The sequence below is a fragment of the Neofelis nebulosa genome, chromosome 1 (assembly GCF_028018385.1).
Source record: "Neofelis nebulosa isolate mNeoNeb1 chromosome 1, mNeoNeb1.pri, whole genome shotgun sequence".
NCBI lineage: Eukaryota > Metazoa > Chordata > Mammalia > Carnivora > Felidae > Neofelis > Neofelis nebulosa.
The window spans coordinates 76,975,080-76,997,787 of NC_080782.1; the positions used below are offsets into that span (position 1 = coordinate 76,975,080).

General features: G+C 33.2%; 1 protein-coding gene across 3 annotated transcripts in view; it reads left to right on the plus strand.

Moving 5' to 3' along the window:
* The window catches only part of SLCO4C1 (solute carrier organic anion transporter family member 4C1), an 88,842-nt gene that overhangs the window by 60,530 nt on the left and 5,604 nt on the right, over positions 1-22,708 (plus strand). For 2 of the 3 annotated variants that reach the window (XM_058726167.1, XM_058726160.1), the window contains exons 10-12: positions 2,634-2,824; positions 4,177-4,241; positions 5,731-5,868. In XM_058726167.1, coding sequence (XP_058582150.1) covers positions 2,634-2,824; positions 4,177-4,241; positions 5,731-5,868 — 394 coding nt within the window. Of the gene's footprint in view, positions 1-2,633; positions 2,825-4,176; positions 4,242-5,730; positions 5,869-15,227; positions 15,533-22,708 lie in introns of those variants that run through there. The other variant, XM_058726164.1, reaches the window with a different exon arrangement.

Sequence of the window (22,708 nt, forward strand, 5' to 3'; positions counted from 1 at the left end):
GAAATGGCATTTCTTTTACCATATAAAGATAAGTTTAAGACTGTAAGAAAAGATTTATACATAAATAAGTAGAAAAAGCTAATTGAAAGAATCTATAAAATTACTTCAGATTTCTTCTAAAGCCAACTTGGATGTGTTTGTGTGTGTATGTGTGTGGTTGTATGCATTTATATGTTCATAAACACACACATAAATATATGTGTGCATATACATGTACACATATCTTTAATGATTTTGTGTGTAATAAATACATTAGAAATTTATCTGAACATACTAGGATTTGATCTTCCTGCAGGGTGTGTGAGAATATGAGGAACAATGTACATTTTTTTCCATATTACCTAGCTTATAGATTTTAAAACAATCATCTAAGAACATTGAAAAATGTGTCAAAAAAATGTCTGTGGTGAATCATAGTAGACCTAACGGACTTGGGTACCATATGTGCAATTTTAATCCATGGGATAAAACTAGATCATTACCATAAAGTACCTATGAAAAATAAATGGCCTCCAGAAGATTTTTAAGATCTCAGGTCTCAGGGTTATCATGCCTTCAAACCAGTACACATCTGGGCTTCCTTTAGTTTTAAAACAGATTGAGAAAATTAGGTGTTTGTGCTATTTATAAGGGATCAAATTCCACAAAATTGATCCACAAACTTACATACTCACAAATGAGTATGATGCATGTTACAGAATCAGAAGTATCTGAATGATAGGTAACTATTACTTTCAGAGGTAGGTATGTAGGTAACATTTTCTTGTGTATAAAATATGATTGCTAAGGGCTATTGAATAACTCTAACCAGTAGATCACAACAAAAAGATATTTGTGGACTTTTACTCCCATAACTAAAAATGTTAGACACAAATATTATCCTGCATAAGGAAACCAAAAAAAGAAAAAAAAAACTTTAATACCCAGAACATACTTGAAGTGGTATTGGTTATTTTGATATAATTAATTTGATATTTATATTTTTCTCCAAGTACTGTAATTTCCATCTTAAGTAGCAAATTGTCTTCTAGGGATTGTTTAGGAAAAGCAAGTTATTTTGACTTACAAATTTTCTATTTGTTCTAGCTTTTCATGTCTATCTGGTCCATGTCACAACTCATTTTTTCACAGGATTTTTTTCTTATGGAATATTTCAGATAGGCAAAATGCATTGATAATAATACAGTAAATACCTATGCACATTTGTTCACAGAAATATTAGTCTTATATTTTTACACTGACCCAAACAACAAAGCAAATGTTGAGTAAGAGCTAGCTATATTGCAGGTAAAATTGTATACTTTTTTATTTAAGAGAGGTATACAGTTTCATCAAGATAGAAAATACTTTTCTCTTAAAATTTTAAAGGCTACATTTCTTCGTTATTTGATATATCCAGATGCTGAGTATGTAATATTCCATTTTGGGAGTGTCATCTGCATATTTGGATATCCTGTGTCAGTACCACTGGCCTTAGATTAGCTTTAGCACTGAAAAAAGGTCTCTGGCCTTTAGAATAAAAAAAGTACTATTTCCCTTTGACTTCTATGGCTCTGTTATGACTTTATTGAGGCCTTAGACTTGTAAAAAGATTTATAGTAAGAATGCAATTGAGCTGTAAAAAAACATTTAAAAAGTAGTTATGCCTAACAAACTTCTTAAACTCTGAATTTTTTTTTCCTAATGTTTATGTATTGTTGAGAGAGAGAGAGACAGAGTGAGTATGGGGGAGGGGAAGAGAGAAAGAAGGAGACACAGAATTTGAAGCAGGTTCCAGGCTCAGAGCTGCCAGCACAGACCCCAATGCGGGGCTTGAATTTGGGAATGGCAAGATCATGACTTAGGCCGAAGTCGGAAGCTTAACCAATTGAGTCATCCAGGCACCCCTAAACTCTGAATTTCTTTCCTACAAAAGTAATAATTTTAATCTTTTAACATGTTACCTTCCAACAGTTTGTATTATTAATTTATATGTAAGTATATATTACATAATCTTATATATTTATATATAAAATAGCCTTTAGGATAATGAAGCAATAACTTCTAGCTTACCATTGTCATAAATATGTCATCTTAGAAGGGATAGAACTTGCTTTTAGTAAAGCAATTACAGAAAGTTCAGAAGATGATAGTAAAGTTGTTTACTTGAAAGCAACATCTTTTTTTCCTAGAGACTTGTGTTATATTAGTTAATTTTGCGGTGACATTTGTTAAAATTATAGTGTTTGTCCTTTCAAACTATTGTAGATAGTGTGCTTCTTTACCTTCTATAATGGAAAAGAAAGCAAGAAAATAATTTGAACAAATATGATTTATTAAAAGTAGTCTGGAAGGTGAGGTCAGATAATTGGTATATTCTTGCCCATTTATTTTATAAGTTATGAGTCAGTAATAGTTACAAGTTGAAGCAGTGAACACAACTCAAATACAGATGATTCTACTTCATAAATGTGGTCCTTTATTTTCACTTACTTAATCTCTTAAGAGTTAATTACTCTTTTGTAGCATTATTTGTTGTTCAAAGATTAAGATTGTGTAAAATGATTGCCATGTCTGTAAATCACCTAACTTACAATGATAAAATATGTTTTCAAGATAAGCACGTGCAATATCATCATGTCTAATATTTGTAGGAATATTACAATTGTTCCTGTATTGCAAGGAATACAGAAATAACTCCTACTTCGGCAAGTTTTATTTCTGAAGCTAAAGCTGGAAAATGTGAAAGTCGATGTGCAAATTTGCCCATATTCCTTGGCATTTTCTTTGCTACAATTATCTTTACATTTATGGCTGGTACTCCTATAACTGTGTCCATCCTAAGGTATGTATTATATTGTGAAATTTGCCATCCCTAAGACAATTTGAGTGTAAAGAAAATAGACTCAGGTTCATTTGGTTCATATATTGACCACTGGTTCTAAAACTAATTCAGTTCTTATAACATTGTTACTTCTATGACATTGGAAAAGCTACTTCATTGAACCCCAGATATATGAGGTTTAAATGGGATCATGTATGTGAAAGTGTCTTAATATTGCCTATCTGGAATATACTTGACTTTAGCTTCTCTGACTCTTTCATCAGGCTTCAGTTTAAGCTATTCAACCGTGTTTGAGTATGATGGAAATATAGAGTATTCCGCATATGTCAGAATCAGAATGACCTGAATTCTACCTCATATAGTAGGTGCAATGATATTCAACCTTCTCAAAACAATGCTCTACTAGATGAGAAGCTAGATGCCACATGGCTCTTGGCAGTGTTTTGAGCTTTCAATTTGCTCTTCTTCCTTCACAACACTTGATAAAAATACTTATCAATTTTTTTTTTGATAAAAAATCTGCCCTTTCGTAAGTTCATCAGTCTTTCTATGTCTTTGCTAACAACCTCTAGCTCTTTTACTCTTCAGTTTTTGTTCCCTGATACTCATTACTTTTTCACATACTTTTTGTCCAATGGAAATTTTGGAGATTCTGTCTGCAAATATTAAATAGTCTGGTAACATTATCCTATGTGGAAATTGGAGTTATTTAGAGAACTGAGAAAGTGATTTTTTAAAACTTCATTTTTGGAACATTATCTATAAAACTTTTCAACTACATGTTTGTTTTTAAGAACTAGTTGGTCTCTTTTATTTCCTGTCTAACTCTTGTGTGCCAGTATCATGTCTCATTTCATGTTTGATAGTCATTACTTAAAGAATCATTGTTGAATCAGATTGAGCCTCAACAACGGTTTTACAAAACCTGAATTAGTACTTTATCCCCTATGTATGGTTTCTGTCTCAAAACTTAGTAAGAATTAGAGTAATATTTATTTGTTTGTGACTTAAGTCATGTGACTTGTGACTTAAGGGATAGTAAAAAACAAGTCTTATTAATGCATGTGCTTTCTTTTTTACATTTGTTTCAATTCATACATATTCGATATATTTGTCGAACTTTGATTCTTTTTGGTGTTTTGCAGTGTTTTAGTTCATGTAACATTTTTCTTCTTTTATAATTCCAGAAAGGTTCAACTCTGTATAAGCTGTTACATATAGTTTGTTTATTTCATGCACATAACATTTACTTAATCTAGAAATGCTAAACTGGTAGAAAAATAAATTGGCTTTAAGAGCAAATATACTATATGACCACTTTTAGTTAACGTATACGTATTTGATATCTTTAGGTGTGTTAATCAGAGGCAACGGTCCCTAGCATTGGGAATACAGTTTATGCTGCTTCGATTAGTTGGTATGCCATTTTTCTTAATTCATTGGTGACTGTTGGTTATTTTTGTTGATTAGCATTATTGATTAATTCACTTAAGGGATATGCCAAGAAAATAATTTAAATGCCATAGAAAACTATGTAATTGTCATTGAAGAAAGTTGTTTTCTAATATTTGAGATGTAGTATTGTTTACAGATCACATAAGAAAATAATGACTTTACTCTTTAACCTACCTGATTGGTTAACTGTCATTTCCAATTCTGTTACAAATATAACTTTAAAGAGTGTATCATATTTATTATAAATATAACATAGGACCATCAACACATTTTTAATTGAGCACAGTAAAATACATAAATTTTTCCTATTCATGTAAAACCTATTATCAACATAAATTATGATAGAATCATATTTATAACTATTGCAATTCCTTTTATCCCAGCATTGATCTCCATTTGGGGCATAATTATATCGTATTAGCAATGAAAAATAATGAGTTAACAAATTTCAATTAAAATTTGGTATACATATTGTGGCTAGTTAAGAACTGATGGAAGAAAGATTTTATAGAAAATTTCATAAGTTTCCAGATGTAGGAAGAAACAGAAGGACAGAAATACTGTATTATACATATAATTATATGTGTGTATGATTATTCCCACAATATTATACCCATAATATAAAGATCATTTATAAAACTAAAAACCAAAAGTTAGGAGCATTAGAAATCCCCTGAACCAACTTTCCCATCTTCAGGTGAATAAACTAAGGTTCTGGGAGATTCAGGGATTTGCCCAGGGTTACACAATTTGTGGTGAAAATGAGAATAGGAAAATGATAACTTTATTCTCAATCCAGTGCTATTTTGACTCTGTCAGGCTTCAGGTCATGAAAAAACAGACTGGATGTAACTGAAATCTTTGTCTAAGAAATAACACTTCATGTATTTGATTTGCAACAGTTGGAAACTTCCTAAAGATGTGGCAGCTTAGAGCCTCGTGACTTCATGCGAGGGAGGGGGTGTTTTTGAGATAGTATTCCTAAGCATGTTAGTATGAATGTATATGTATGTGCATGTGCGTGCATACACATGTGCACTCTTCATGCATGCACATGCACACAACACATATACTGTAGTTTAGCACTTGTGCATCAATAATTTTGATTTTTTAAAATTAAAATAGCTAATTTCAAACATATTCATTAAATTAGGAAAGCAGTAAATTAAAATATTTACTTAGCTAAATGTTAGCCTAATGCATGCCAGATATTCTTATTAAAATGAATTTTTGCATTGATTAGAAGCACATAATAATTATATAATTATTTTAGAATGTTTTATCTGTTTCTTTATACCCCTATTACTTGTACATGAACTGATTGATTTATATATGTGCAGATTAATTCCTAGTCTTATTTATATAAAATATATGTATAACCATGTATATAAAAATCTATAGCTGTAGGCTATAATCTTTACTGATGTGTATTTCACATATAATTCTTCTAGGCACAATACCTGGACCAATTATATTTGGTATCACAATAGACAGCACGTGTATTCTGTGGGATTTTAATGAATGTGGAACTAGAGGCGCTTGCTGGATTTATGATAACATCAAGATGGCCTACATGCTAGTAGCCATAAGTAAGTGGTGATTTCTTGATAACTTTAGATTAAATTGGTAATGTCAGAAGAAAAAAAAAATCTTATTGTTACTTAAGTTTTTTTTTTTTTTTTTAACATTTTTTATTTATTTTTGGGACAGAGAGAGACAGAGCATGAACGGGGGAGGGGCAGAGAGAGAGGGAGACACAGAATCGGAAACAGGCTCCAGGCTCCGAGCCATCAGCCCAGAGCCTGACGCGGGGCTCGAACTCACGGACCGCGAGATCGTGACCTGGCTGAAGTCGGACGCTTAACCGACTGCGCCACCCAGGCACCCCAGTTACTTAAGTTTTATAATGTTTATTAGTCCATGCTACTGGGGTATCCTATAGAGATCAGTTAACACAGCATGTGATGAAAGGTTTTAATGAGTCTGTTAGGCTCAGTCTCAGAAGAGAATAACATTTTACCTTTCATGAAATCACATGTAATTTTTTAAAACAACTTCTGTCAAAAATTTTTTTGAAAGTCTGACAAAAAGATAAAAGACAATTCTGAAAAACTCTCTGGAATGATTGTCATCTAGATACCTGCTCTTTGGAAAGTACTTAGAGCTGAGGTACGGAAGTATCTTTTGGCTCGGAGGCATGTTGTAAGAAATGTTTTTATAGTTTAAAAGGTTAGCTATGATGTTTAACCCTTTTTGCCTTTGGTAGCCCATCTTGGAAAGTCTTGGTTAAGCAATAAATGACATTTAAGATTGCAGAAGATTGATTACGCCAATGCATGTGTTTTGCGAGAGTTAAAATTTAAAAATTTAAAAACAACCTAAAATATTAAAATATTTAAATTAAAAATAGAGGTAGAGGTTTCAAGATGGTGGCATAGGAAGACCCTGAACTCATCTCCTCCCATGGGCACAATAAATTTACAGCTACATATAGAATAATTTTCTAAAAAGGATCTTAGCATTCGACACAGCACCCCATAACAAGAGACAAAAGAGATGCATTAAGTAGGGTAGGAAAGGCAGAGACGTGGCCTTGCTGAGGATCTCACCCCAGACACAGTAACTCCACAATTGGGAGGGATCCCCAAAATAAAGAGCAGTTCCTCAACTAGTGAATGGATTGTGCTGCACAATAGGCACCCTGACCCTGAGGACTGGCACTGGAAAGACAAGATCTCAAAACATCTGGTTGTGAAAATAAACAGAGATTAAGATCAAGAGAATCACAGAACTATAGGGAACAGAAATCCCACTCTTAAAGGGCTTATGTGCAGACCCACTCATTCTGAGACCCAGCACAAAAGCAACAGATTGAAAAACACCCAGACTATAAGCACAGAAGACCCACTTACTAAATTTAAGGTGGCTGCTAGAGAGGCAGGAACCTGCGGTGACATTATCCAGGGACAGAAGCCCTGGTAGGTGTCATTTTTGTAATTTCATCCCAACTTGGTGGTGACAGTCTTTGAATGTCATTTTCTGTGCCCTCCCTCTCGTCTACTAGCACCAGAGGTCATGTTTGTGCACCCTGCACTGTAACCAGGCTGAGAAAATTCCCAGTACCCTCCTCACCCACTGTAGAGATCTAGCCACAACTAGAAAGATAAACTTCCTGAGCGTCACCCTCCCAATGTAGCAGACAAGCTCCAACTGGATCAGGCAAACACCTTAACCACTGCCCTACCCATATGGCTGCCAAGCCAAAACTGGATTGGCCAAGCACCTGGAGCCCTACCTACCCCATAAAGCAGCTGCGTCCCTATTGTAGCCAGCTAGCACTTAGTGCCCACAAAAGGATATCCATTGGGGGCCTGTGTCTGTAGCCAGGGGAGATTATGTTTTGGGGCCACATGAAACAGCTCTTACACAAGCCCACGACTTCAAGATTGAAAAAGGTAGTCATTGTACCTAAAACATATAGACTAATAACAGAGAGATAAGCAAAATGAGAAGACAGAGGAATATATTCCAAACCAAAGAACAAAGCAACTCTCAGAAAAAAAGACTTTAGGGAAATAGAGATAAGCAGCCTACTGATAAAGAGTTCAAAGCAATGATCATAAAGATGCTCACCAATTTTGGGAAAAGAATGGATGAATAGCGAGAACTTCAAGAAAAATGTAGAAAATATAAGAAGGTACAGGACATAACTTATAACTGAACTAAAAAATATTCTAAGGGTTTCAGCAGCAGAATGGACAAAATAATGGAATGAATCAGTGATCTGGAGGACAGCAATGGAAAACACTCAGAGGAGCAAAATGAAAATAGAATTAAAAGAAGTGATACCTTAAGGGACCTCTGGAAGAACATTAAGTGGAGTAACATTTGCATTTTAGGGGCCCCAGAAGGAGAAGAGGGGAGAAAAGGGCCAGAAAAATTATTTGAAGAAATAATGGCCGAAAACTTCCCTAATCTAGAAAAGGGAAGATTCATCAACATCTGGATCATCTGGATGTTCATCTGGATCATCAACATCCAGATATCCCAGAAAGTTCCAAATAAGATGAACCCAAAGAGACACACCAAGACAAATTATAATTAAAATGATAAAGGTTAAAGATAAAAGAGAATCTTAAAAGCAGCAAGGGAATGAAATATATTACCTATAAGGTAAACCCAATAAGCCTATCAGCAGGTTTTTCAGCAGAAACTGCACAGGACAGAAAGGAATGGCATGACATATTCAAAACCTTAAAAGAAAAAACTGTCAAGCAAGAGTACTCTAGCCAGCAAGGTTATCATTTAGAATTAAAGGAGATATAAAGAGTTTTCCATGTAAGCAAAAACTAAAGGAAGTTCATCACCACTAACCCGGCCTTACAAGAAATATTAAAGGCACTTCTCTTAAGCTAAAAAGAAAAGACACTAATTAATGAGAAAACATGAGAATAAAAATCTCACCAGTAAATGTAAATAAATAATAAAGATAGTAGATCAACCTCTAATAAAGTAAGTATTAAGGGTAAAAGATAAAAATAGTAAAGTTCATTTAAAATGCATAATTAGTTAAGGAAACATGAAGTAAAAAGATGTAAAATGTGTTATCAAAAATCTAAAATGTGGAGAATGTGAGTATAAGTATAAAGTTTTGAAATGTGTTCAAAATTAAGTTACTATCAACTTGAAAGGGACTTATATACGTAAGATGTTATATGTGAAATTTATGGTTACCACACATGTAAAAAAATTTATAGTAAATGCACAAAGGAAAAGAGAAAGGCATCTAAACAAATAAAAGAAAATAAGCCACAGGAGAAGAGAAAAAGAGAAGAAGAAAGGATCAGAAACAGATTGCAAATATAGCCAGAAAGCAGTTAACAAAGTGGCAGTAAGTACGTACCTATGAGTAATTGCTTTAAATATAAATGAATTAAATTCTATAATCAAAAGACATATAGTGGCTGAATGGATAAAAAACAAGACCCTTGTATATGCTACTATAAGCTCCCAGACTGAAAGTGAAGGGATAGAAAAGACATTCCATAAAAATAGAAAGCTGGAATAGCATACTTACTTCAGACAAAATAGACTTTAAGTTTATTTATTTACTTATTTATTTATTTGGAGAGAGAGAGAGAGTGAGAGCAAGCATGAGCAGGGGAGGGGCAGAGAAAGAGAGAGAATCCAAAGTCTCTGTGCTCCATGCTGAGTCCAGAGTGGGGGTTAATCTCATGGACTGTGGGGTCATGACCTGAGCCAAAATCAAAGAGTCAAGACACTTACCTGACTGAGCCACCCAGATGCCCCTCCGACAAAATAGATTTTAAAACAAAGACCGGAACAGGAGACAAAGGCATTACATAATGGTAAAGGTATCAATCCAATAGCATTTGTAAACATTTCTGTACCTAACATAGCAGTACCTAAATATGTAAAGCAAGTATCACCAGTATTAATGGGAGAAATAGTAATACAATAATAGTAGGGGACTTTAATACCCCACTCACATTAGTAGATAGATCATCCAGATAGACAATCAATAATGTAAGTATGGCCTTAAATATATCAAATGAACCTAAAAGATATTTACAGAGCATTCCATGCCAAAACAGCAGAATACACATTCTTTTCAAGTGCACATGGGACATTCTCCAGAATAGATTACATGCAGGGTCACAAAACAAGTTGCAATAAATTTGAGAAGACTGACATCATATCAGGTATGTTTTCTTGCCACAAAAGTATTACATTGGAAATCAGTTACAAGAAGAAAACTGGAAAATTCACAAAATATGTCAAGATTTATTTATTTATTTTTCTATTAAAATTTTTTTAATGTTTATTTATTTTTGAGAGAGAGAGTGAGCTGGGGAGGGGCAGACAGAGAGGGACACACAATCTGAAACAGGCTCCAGGCTCTGAGCTGTCAGCACAGAGCCTGACATCAGGCTCGAACACGCAAACTGTAAGATCATGACCTGAACCAAAGTCAGATGCTTAACTGACTGAGCCACCCAGTCACTCCAAAATATGTGAAGATTAAAAAAAAATGCTACTAAACTGGTATAGCAAGTCTGGAAAACAGTATTTAGGTTCCTCAAAAAATTAAAAATAGAACTACTCTATGACCCAGCAATTGCACTACTAGGTATTTATCTAAGGGATACAGGTGTGCTGTTTTGAAGGGTCACATGCACCCCAATGTTTATAGCAATGCTATTGACAATAGCCAAAGTATGAAAAGAGCTCAAATGTCCATCAATGGATGAATGGATAAAGAAGATGTGGTATTACTTAGCAATCAAAAAGAATGAAATATTGCCACTTGCAACTATATGTATGGAATTAGAGAGTATTTGCTAAGCGAAATTAGAGAAAGACACATACCATATGACTTCACTCATATGAGGAATTTAAGATACAAAACAGATGAACATAAGGGAAGTGAAGCAAAAATAATATAAAATCAGGGAGGGGGACAAAACTAGGAGACTCTTAAATATAGAAAACAAACAGAGGGCTGCTAGAGGGGTTGTGGGAGGAAAGGTGGGCTAAATGGGTAAGGAGCATTAAGGAATCTACTCCTGAAATCATTGTTGCACTATATGTTAATTAACTTGGATATAAATTTAAAAATAAATTAATTAAAATAAAATAATAAAATAATAAAAACACACTACTGAACAACCAGTGGATCAAAGAAGAAATCAAAAGAGAAATTAAAAAAATACCTTGAGATAAATAAAAAGGGAAACACAATGTTCTAGAATTTGGGGGATGCAGCAAAAAACAGTTGTAAAAGGGAAGGAAGTTCATTGTTATACAGGCCTTCCTTAGGAAACAATAAAAATCTCAAACAATCTAAGTTTACATTTAAAGAAACTAGAAAAAGAAAACAAAGCCCAAAGTTCATAGAAGGAAGGAAATAATAAAGACCAGGAGAAAAAGTAAGTGAACTAAGAGATAAATAAATAAACAAACAAATAAATAAAAATGATCAATGAAACGAAGAGTTGGTTATTTGAAAACATCAACAAAAATCAACACTTTTAACTAAACTCGTCAAGAAACAAAGAGAGCCCAAACAAATAAAATCAGAAATGATAGAAGAGAAATTACAGTGGACACCACAGAAATACAAAGGATCATAAGAGAATATTATGAACAATTATACACCATCAAATTAGATAACCTAGAAGAAATGAATAAGTTCCTAGAAAAATAGTCTTCCAAGACTGAATCTTGAAGAAATAGAAAATCTGAATAAGACCAGTTGCTAGTAATGAAATTGAATCAGTAATCAAAAAATACCCAACAGACAAAGGTTCAGGTCCAGATGGCTTCACAGGTGAATTCTACCAAACATTTAAAGAGTTAATACTTAATCCTTCTCAGCCCAGCATTATCCTTATATTAAAACCAAAGACACTGCAAAGAAGAAAATTACAGGCAAATATCCCTAATGAACATAAATGCAGAAGTCCTCAACAAAGTATCAAACTTAATTCAGCAGTATATTAAAAGGATCATAAACCATGACTAAGTGGGATTTGTTTCAGGGATGCAGAGTTCATCAGTACCCATAAACCAATCAGTGTGACACATGACATTGACAAAATTAAGGATAAAAAACCTGATCATTTCCATAATTGAAGGAAAAGCATTTGACAGAATTCAACATCCATTTGTGATAAAAACTCTAAACAAAGTAGGTAAAGAGGGAACATACCTCAATAAATAAAGGACACATATGACAAACCCACAGCTAACATTTTACTCCACAGTAAAAAGATAAAAGCTTTTCTTCTATGATAAGGAACATGACAAGGATGCTTACTCTCACCGCTTTTATTCAACATAGTATTGGAAGTCCACCATAAAACTATTGTAAATAATAAGCGAATTAGGTAAAGTTGCAGGATACAAAATTAGTATACAGAAATCTGTCACATTTCTCTGCACTAATAGCAAACTATGAGAAAGAGAAATCAAGAAAACAACTTTTTCAATTGCACTAAGGAAATCCCAAAAGTAAACCCATATTTATATGCTCAATTAACCTACAATAAAGCAGGCAAGAACATACAGTGGAGAAGAGACAGTCTCTTCAATAAATGGTGCTGGGAAAACTGGACAGCTACATGCAAAAGAATGAAATTGGACCTCTTTGTTACACCATACACAACAATAAAGTCAAAATGTATTAAAGGCTTCAGTGTAAGAGCTGAAACCATAAAATTCCTAGAAGAAAACGTAGTAAGCTCTTTGACAGCAGCCTTAACAGTAGTTTTTTGGATCTCTGAGTTCAGGCAAGGGAAACTAAGGCAAAAATAAATAAAGGGAATGTAGTCACATTCAACTAAAAAACTTTTTTTGTACAGTGAAGGAAACCATAAACAGATGAAAAGGCAACTTAATGGGAAGAGATGCTTGGAGATGAGATGTCCAATAAGGGGTCGATATTCAAACTATATACAGAAATCATATAACTCAATAACAACAACAAAAAAGCAAACAACCAACCTGATTAAAAGATAGGCAGAGGATCTGATAGATGTTTTTCCAAAGAAGACATTCACATGGCCAACAGGCACATGAAAAGATACTTTACATCACTAATCATAAGGGAGATGCAAATCAAAAACACAGTGACCTATCACCTCACACCTATCAGAATGGCTATTATCAAAAAGAAGAAATAACAAGTGTTGGTGAGGATGTGGAGAAAGGGAACTCTCATGCACTGTCGGTAGGAATACAAACTGGTGCAGCCGCTATGTAAAGTAGTGTGGGGGTTCCTCAAAAAATTAAAAATAGATCTATTAATTCTAAACTAAATATGATCTAGTAATTCTACTTCTGAGTGTTTCTGGGAATTTATCTGAAGAAAATGAAAATACCAATCTGATGAATATATGTACTCCTATGTTCATTGCAACATTATTTCTAGTAGGTAAGATATGAAAGTAACCTAAGTGTCCATTGATAGATGAATGGATAAAGAAAATGTGGTCTATATATATAGTGGAACATTACACAGGAATAAAAAGGATGAAATCTTGTTATTTGTGACAGCATGAATGGACCTAGGTGGTATTATGCTAAATGACATAAGTCAGATAAAGACAAATAACATATGATCTCATTTATATGTGGAATCTAAAAAAAGCCAAACAAGTAAAAGAAACAAAACAAGCCAGAAACAGATTGGTAGATACAGAGAACAAACTGGTAGTTGACACAGGGGAGGGAAGGAGTGGACAGGCAAAATAGGTGAAGGGGAATAAAAGGTACAAATTCCCAGTTATAAAATAGGTCACAGGTTGTAATGTACAGCATAGGATCTATGTTCAATAATACTGTAATGACTTTATGTGGTGACAGTAACTGGACCTACGGTAGTTATCATTTCATAATGTTTAAAAATATCAAATTATTCTTATATACTTGAAACTAATACAAATCTTATGCCAGTATAATTCAATAAAAAAATTCAGAAGTCCTAGATACAATACACACACACGTATATATTTACATATTGTGCAGTTTGTTGTGACTGTGATTGTATTTTGGTATATGTATCAGGATAGCTTATTAAGCTTCAATGTGTTTAAACCTAGAGAATGATGTCTGAATTTATAATGACAGAATAATAAAATGCCCCCTGAAGAAATAAATACATAAATTCAAAAATATGATAGAATAAATATTAACTAGGTGAAATTAATCTTTCCACCACTTTTACTTATTAAACATTTTTATTCACTGTGTTTTTATGCTTAAAAAATTATTTAATTTGTTATGCTTGTATTTTTTAACCAAAAGCTACAGATAATGAATTTGTTCCTTTTCCTACTCTATGATGAATATGAGAATTTTTCCCCAAAACATACATACCTTTAAATTTTCTAAAAACATTGTGACAATAATCCCTATGTAATTATTCTTCCTACATGTAATTCTATAAATGCATAGTTCAGTGAAAATTCCTATTTTTCATATATGCATTTTGAATAAAATACTAATGGCTAATACATTTAGGTATTGTAAAAACTACATTATGAGGTCATTTAATTTATTCAACCGTGACTTAAATGCTTATACTCTGGCTAGAAATAGTTTCTCTTCATGTAGCCAAGTTCAGAATCAGAGTTCTTTGAAAACAAAATTTGTGAAGTGAATCTGTTTCATATTTTTAGTTGATACTTAAATTTGGATGAGTATTCAATGTGATCTATTTCATGGAAGCTTTCTCCTAAGAGGCCCAGAGGCTTTTTATCTTAAGAATTGTTTTCCTTCATGGACATGAAAATTCTACAACTTACTTAGGTTCAAGGATATAGTAAGCTATTATATTTTGTCACTGGCTTCATTCCTTGTAATTTTTTATACATACAATGATAATAAAATTAGAAATGAAACATGGATTTATTTAATTCTCTGTAATACTTATTTTATAAGAATGTACAAGCATAACCAAGAAAAGAACAGTTATCGTACATTTTACTGTTTGAAAAGAAAGTAGAGGCTCAGTTGATTAAGCATCCAGCTCTTGATTTCGGCTCAGGTCATCTTCTCCTGTTTTGTGAGAATGAGTCCCACGTCAGGCTCTACACTGACAGTGGGGGACCTGCTTGCTATTCTCTCTCCATCTCTCTCTCTGCCCCTCCCCCACTTGCATGTGTGCTCTCTGTCTCTCTCTTTCTCAGAATAAATAAACTTAAAAAAAAGAGAAAATAAAGACTAGTTCATTGAGTTGTATAGAAATGTTTTACTGAAGAATATCACCTTTCTTTGTAAAACTTTTAATATTTAAAATATAGAACTGTAAATAATGCTCTTCTTTAAAGTAGTTTCTATTCATGAGGAATTTTTCAGTGAGAATTAATTTTTTTGTAATACTTAAAGACCCAAATGCATGATTAATTTTTGTTTTTGTATTTAGGTGTTACTTGTAAAATTATCACCATTTTCTTCAATGGGTGTGCAATCATTTTGTATAAGCCGCCACCATTAGACACAGATGTATCATTTCAGAGTCAGAATGCAGTTGTGACTGTTTCAGTAGAATGTGATCTCAGCAATGCAGGAAATGAAGGGTGAAATAGCAAAAGGAGACCATTTTACAACCGGAAAATTGGCCTTCATTTGTAAGAATTCACATTGCCATTGCAGCATTATCCACCCGATATGGACAATCATATTTTAAAAGTTGGTATTTTATAATTAAATGCATTTCCTGTATATTTATGAATGTGTTTGTTTTTGTTTTAATATAAGAAACAGACTTGTGCCTTCAGAACCCACCAAAAACCTCAGAACACACACACACACACTTCCCATTGTACAGGTGTGAAATAAAAAAACTAATAAACTAAACTAGAAAAAAATCCAGTGATTAGTTAAAAGTTTATATCTTAAAAACAAAGTGGTATTTCTATTCTTCTTGCAACTTGTTTTAGTTTAATTATCATTACCAGTAGTTGGGGCTTGTTTAGAAAATTTATGGTATAAAAATTTAACCAAATTTATGTGATGATTTTTGAGAACTATTCTTGAAAACTAATTAATTTAAAACCAGCTACTTTGTTTTTAAATTTATATACACTAGTCTGTCCATCACAAAAGGTTACTGAACTATTAGAACATAGATTGATTATCTTCTTTGTATCCCAGTATACAGTGAATTCAGGAATAGCGTTATATTTACATATTTTCACTTTAAATCAAGAATTGCAGGAAGTAATTTGCTACTATTTCTTATTTTTAACACTTTCCTTTTGTGATTCCATAATAGTATTATCCAATTATATGTCTTCCGGGAGAAATACCAACTTCAGTAAAGTGCCAATTATATATGAAAAGATTTTTTTTAAATGACTTAGGTACATTTTAGTGGCTTTCTTTGAAAAGACTTCTTAATAAACTGTTGATCAGTATTTACATACTCAGTAATTTAATTTTTCTCATTTTAAAAACTTGTCACCTACTATATTATTTATTTTTACAGCACTTAAAATAGTACTTTGCTGATAGTGGGCCTGTATTAATGTTGTTTGATTAATACATTAAACTCCACTTTTCTACTGATCATTTATTTGAAAGATAAAGTATTTCACATATAACATGATACCACTCCATTTGTTTTAGCTCAGATTGAAGCCAGCTTTGTCTACTCAGAATATGGAGGAAATAGATCTGTGAATAACAGATTAAGAAAAATGTTGAAGTTCATACTTAATTTAGGGAGAAGAAGAAATCACCCTATATATGCATATATTTGATGAACAAGTCACTTAATAATTGGCATTCATAATGATTTTTAGTTATCAAGGGTTTCTTTGCATTCAGTGTGCTCAATTTTATAAGATGATACATTTTTATAAATTTTTAATGAAAATGGGTAAAGTGAAAATAATTTTGGCACTTTAATGAAGTCAGACTCTTACACATATTTACAAAGAATACCTCCTTTTATGACAGGGCAGTTTAGACACTACTGTAATTTATAATTATTATTTATACTTTTGGATCAACTAGATTATATGTGTTGGTATGCTACTTTAAGAACAAAATTTTTTCATAGTATTGTTTTTTCACAGTTTGTATGATTTTTAAAGTGAACTTGAAATTATAAGTTGACCTGTGGTTATTTTTGTACATAATTGGATATATGTCTTAAAACTTATTTTTAATATTTAGATTTCCTTAATTGTAGGACATAAAAATGTAACTTTCCATACACTCTTATGTATGGAAAGAATGTATACAATTGATCTAGCTTTGTAAATTGGAGAAAAATATAAGTAAAATTGTATATTTTCTTTGAATATTTTCTTTAATTATGTAAAATGTATATATGTATCTTTAAAAATGAGAATATTTGTATTAGGTTGTTAAGTATTTAACCTTATTAATTGGCATAGATTTTGCAGTATGTTTTATATCTGTTTATGAATACACACATTTGATGGTTGGGAAAGGGAAAATAAGTGTACTTTTGAACTTGGTGAATGTAATTTAATTCAGTGATTTCTGGTATCTCAATAGATGTATTTAATTCAATATAAACTGCATTCACTATGAAATACACGCTAAAATATTGTTCCATACTATAGTTTTCATGGATGACAGATGGACATATAAGATTTATGTTAGTAGTATACAGTTGCAGATGGCTGCTTGTCAGTTATCTGAAACTGCAAAAGTAATGTGTTGTGTGAAGGTTTTGTATGTAAGTCCTCTTGGGTTATCAAAACACTCAGTACTATTTTTTTAAAGAAATCAGATTGGACATTAATTTTAGAGGTAATGTCCTTTTCCTGCACTGCAGCATATTTCAGTATTTTTCGGCCTTTTTTTGTACCCAAAACAATAAACATTAACTTACACATTACATGTGAGTGATAAAAACTGCATGGGTAAATGGTATCAAAACATTTTAGTGTTTTTGCTAAAATGAACAGCTTATAAAAATCGTCCTCAAATAATTGGCATTTAAATTTTTCTTTTCAGATTTAATTTGACTTTCTTTTTTTGATGCTTTATTTTGTAATAATTTTAGACTTAGGAAAAGCTGTAAAAATAGTACAAACAATTCTCCTATAAGCTTTACCCAGCTTATCTTATGTTAACATATTAATTATCTATAGAATGATGATGTAAACCAGCAAATTAGCATTAAAGAAATAATTAATACCACATCTGCAAAAGGGCATGGTAGAACATTCTCTGTTATGGTAGTATATATATATATATTTTAATTGTTGAACTGTACATATTAAAATGGTGCATTTTACTATATATTTGATTTGCAAAAAGAATTGATACTAAAAACAATGTTGAAAAGCCAACTATTGTTGTGTCTTTCCAAGTCTATAGAGAATTCCCTAAGAGGATCTTGCTAGTGTCTCCTGCCTATTTGGATGTTTTCTTAGTTCAGTCCCATCAGAATGGAGTATGTATTCCAATATGGTGAGGGAGGAAAGGAACAAAGTTAGAAATTCCTGGCTTAAGTCTAGGGACCAAAATACACAGAGCAGAAGCCTCGGCAGAATAGCTGCACTCATAACATCTGAAGATAAGAATTTCTCAACGTATGGGGGGCACCTGGGTGGCTCAGTTAGTTAAATATCTGACTTCGGCTCAGGTCATGATTTTCTGGTTTGTGAGTTTGAATCCTGCATCAGGCTCTGTGCTGACAGCCTATAGCCCGGAGCCTGCTTCAGATTCTGTGTCAACTCTTTCTCTGACTAGAGTTTGGGTTGAGTGGTTGGCAATGACTAAAATGGAAGTTGCCTGTGGAACTTTAAAAATTAACAATGTCAAGTGCCATCCAGGTCTGATTAAGTTTGCTTTGTTAAAAATTTCCTAGGTTATTCTGGGGCATGTGGGTGGCTCGGTCAGTTGAGCATCCAACTCTTGATATTGGCTCAGGTCATGATCTCACCACTGGTGAGTTCCAGCCCTGAGTTGGGCTTTGTGCTGACAGCCCAGAGCCTGCTTGGGATTCTCTCTCTCTCTCTCTCTCTCTCTCTCTCTGTCTGCCCCTCCCCTGCTTATCCTTTCTTTCTCTCTCTCCCTCTCCCTCTCTCTCTCTCCCTCTCCATCGTTCAAAATAGTTTTTAAAAATTCCTAGTTTATTCTAAAGTGTAATCATTGCTGGAAACTGCTGAGAGTTGAGATACTACTGAGGTTTTTTCTAGAAGCATGTGCTCTCTGGGATGGGGTAGAGTGAGTTGGGGAAGAAAGGGTGGTAGAAAGTTGGAAAGCAATGGAGAGTTACTTGTTTTTAAATTTTTCTAAAGGCTCTTGATTTTAGAAATAAAAAAATCAGAGAACATCACTAGATTCCTTCTTTTCCTGCATTAGTGAGCTATTTCAGTAATAATGTGGATATAACACCCACTACAGGATTATTTCATGGAGAGATCCAAGAGTAGTTGGGTTGAGTGCATGGCAGCATATGGTGATGTAATGGGATAAATTCTGATAAGAAAAATAGAGAATTGACATAGCTCAATGGAGATGGTAAAGGCACTGACCGACATAAGACAGAGACTTCCTGGTACATGCTCCTTAGCTATATTCTTGAATCTTCCAAAGAATGTGGAAACAGCGGACTCATCTGGCTTCCCAATTACAGAAACTCTGGCACATCTTTTTGCTAGTTGTCAGCAAAGCAGAAGCTTGCCCAAGAAAAGGAAAAAATGAATCACTTTATCAACTGTCTGCCTTATTTTCTTTGTGGTATATACGTCCTGCTTTTCAATTGATTAAATAGATTATTGGCTTTCCTTTTATATGAGTGAATGGTGTAAAGATAATTACCATATGTCTTTGATAAGCAGTTTGAAAGTCGGAAAATTATAAACAGCAAAGCCAGTTGGGTAATACTGCTTACAAAACACTTTAAACTGAAAAAAGAAAAGACCACATAGTTCTAGTGAAAATATTACTTATTGTGGATCTGTTGGATATGAGGAAATGCATTAGATGTATTACACATTTTGACTCACTACAGTCTTATCAATTTCTTCTTAGATGAGACAGCTAAAGCCCAGGGAAATTAAGTTTTCAAGGCCAAAATGTTAGTAAGTGTCAGCACTAGAACTTGAATCTGGGTATCTGTGGCTCCAAGTCTCATGCTTTTGTTTTTATCATTGGTATGCTGACGTTAACTACGTAGATATTTTTTAAACCCCAAACACAACTTTTATTTATGGGAATTATCCAATATCTGTCAATGCTAAAAATTATATTTTCTGAAGTTATAGTTAGTAAATAAGCAAATTTGAAGCACTAAACAAAAAATCCTTTCCGAGGTTGCAATTTATATTTTTACCAGAAGGTGGCGGTGTTGTTTGTACTATAATAGTAAAAAAAGTGTTTTGCTTTAGAAACCTTTTTGTTGTTGGAGTATTTCTGGCTCTTTGGTAAAAATTTCATTTGCATTTTTTTCATTATCATTGTTCATATCCTTTTAGTAACTTTTCCAGAATTGTTTTCTCATTACAGATCATTGGAAAGATTTCCAGTTAGAAGAGAAACTGGTAACTAATGAGAATCATTGGTGGATTCAACTTTTGCTATTTTGACTTCTTTTCTCATGTAGAAATAGAATGATACATATTTCCAATTTAACAGTTTTTCTCTCTAGATATAGACCAAGAGTGAATTTTTGATATTAATCTATATTTTATTTTTAAATAGCAAATAGCTATTTAAATTATCTTCCAATTCTTTTTAGAATTAATCCTTAAAAAACTTAGAAAAGAAATGCCAAAAAAATCAATATTTTGATGAGGTTGTCTTTCCATTGCTAAGCATGAATTTTTTACATATTAAAATTATTAACATTTCCTACTATTATACTGGGGTTTCCTCCCATCGATTTCTATAAGACCACTTCAAACTAGAATTTTAAAAATGAATCTGAAAACAATGAATCTGAAAATGTGTTCTTGTACTTATTATATACTTGCTGTTGAAAGGACATTTCAAGCGTGTTTATATTCCCAAACCCTTTTGGCTAGCCAAATATATTATGTATATAGTTTTATTATAAAACTGCCTTTCTCAAAGTTTTCTTTTTATGCTAGTTGGGGCTTTAACATGTAGTGTTGTGATTAGAGTTTCTCTCCTCAAAAACTTAGCATCCAAATGGCAAAGTAAAGCATAAGTATATAAAGAGTTAACAAGTAAAGCAATTCAAGATTTAAGCCAAAAGTCAAAGCATTCAGCCTCCAGAAACATTGATCCTTTACTTAATGCCAGGCTGTTTTGAGCTCCAAAAATTGGGGAAGATGCTGGGGGCGGGGGTGGGGGGGGATTGAGACAGAGACAGAGACAGAGAGGCACTTTGTCTATATTTTTCGGGTCCTCAGGGACATTTGTAAATAGAACTGTATTTAATCAATCATATTAAAATACAGTTTGTTTTTATCACCAGGCATTTTTTTTTTTTTTTTTTTTGGGTAGAAGAGTTGGTGTCAGGCATAGCACTGATAATTAATACAGAAATATAGTCCCTTTTCTCCTGTCCCCTTCTCAAGCCAGTGCTTACAGTCAGTAAATCTACAAAGAAATATAATATGGCGGGTTCAAATGGGTTCCAGAACACACAATGGAAGTGACTCAGCAACTCTGTCTGGGATTTTAATGCAGGAGAGTGACAGCTGTGTTAATGGTTTAGCAAGTGATGGATTGATGTGATGTTACAAAGCAATACCTGATCACAAATGACTTGCACAGCTCTGTGCCCAAACTGGTTTAGTTAGAGCTATCTCCCTAATGGAACAGACATTTAGAAGCCCTGATTAGAAGCATCTAACCTTCTTTTCCATAGGTAATACTGCTTTTTACTTTATAGAGAAGAGAGACTATTAAATAGGACTATTCTCAGTTTCTATTCACATCTCTTTACATCCTGCTTTCAGATTAACATGTATTTGTCTTTCATCTCAGCTCAGTGGAAAAGACATCTTCATTTTTCAAGGTAAACTACCAACCTCGTTCCTTCATCCATTCTGAATCCCCCTGAACTTCTTTCTCAGGACTTTGCTCAATCAATTTCCCTCTGTTCTGTAGAATATTAATCTCTGCTCTCTTTCATCCCTTTCACATCTGAAGAGTTCAAGGTTCTCCCTTCTGCAGAAAATCCTTTCTCTCCCCTCATGCCTTCAAAATGTCGAATGCCAGCCCTGATCTGCCTCTCCATATACAGGTTTATTGTGGACATCTTTCTTGGGCTAAATCACAGGCATCAAAACTCAATTTGTCAGTAACTGAACTCACCAAGTACCTCACTTTCCCACCCTCCTCCACCTCCTTTCTTCCTTCTCTTGTTTTCTCCATTTTGATGAGTGGCTATACCCAGTTGACTCCTAGACTCCCCTGCCTTTACGTTCTAAACTCGCCATCTATCCTACTCCAAACCCATAAACAATCCTCATCTTGACAATTCACCATAGACCAACAAAAAATATTGCATACGATCGTTGTAATTTAAAGGAAAGGATAACATATAAACAGTTTTAAATTTCTTCAGTAAATATGTATTGGGTTGTACTATGATAGCAGAATAAAATAGAATGCCAGGTCTAGATTTAGACCATGTTTTTATTTCTCCATTACCTTTGTGTATTGTCAAGAGATAATTAAGGAAAAATCAAGAATGATCAAATATTAAGTTTCATTTCCTGACTTACTTTTTATTTTCAAACATTTCTTTCATGAATCAATGATAATATAATAATTTGAAATGAATAACTTGTTAATATAAGCTGGAAATGAAAATGCTTATTTTCTTGAATTCTTACTTTCCAACTCTGCAACACCCAGTTCATTGACCAGAGCAAGCCTTGGGGAAAAGCTATGAGATAAAACTGATGGTTTTGAATATTTTTAAAAACAATATTATCAGGC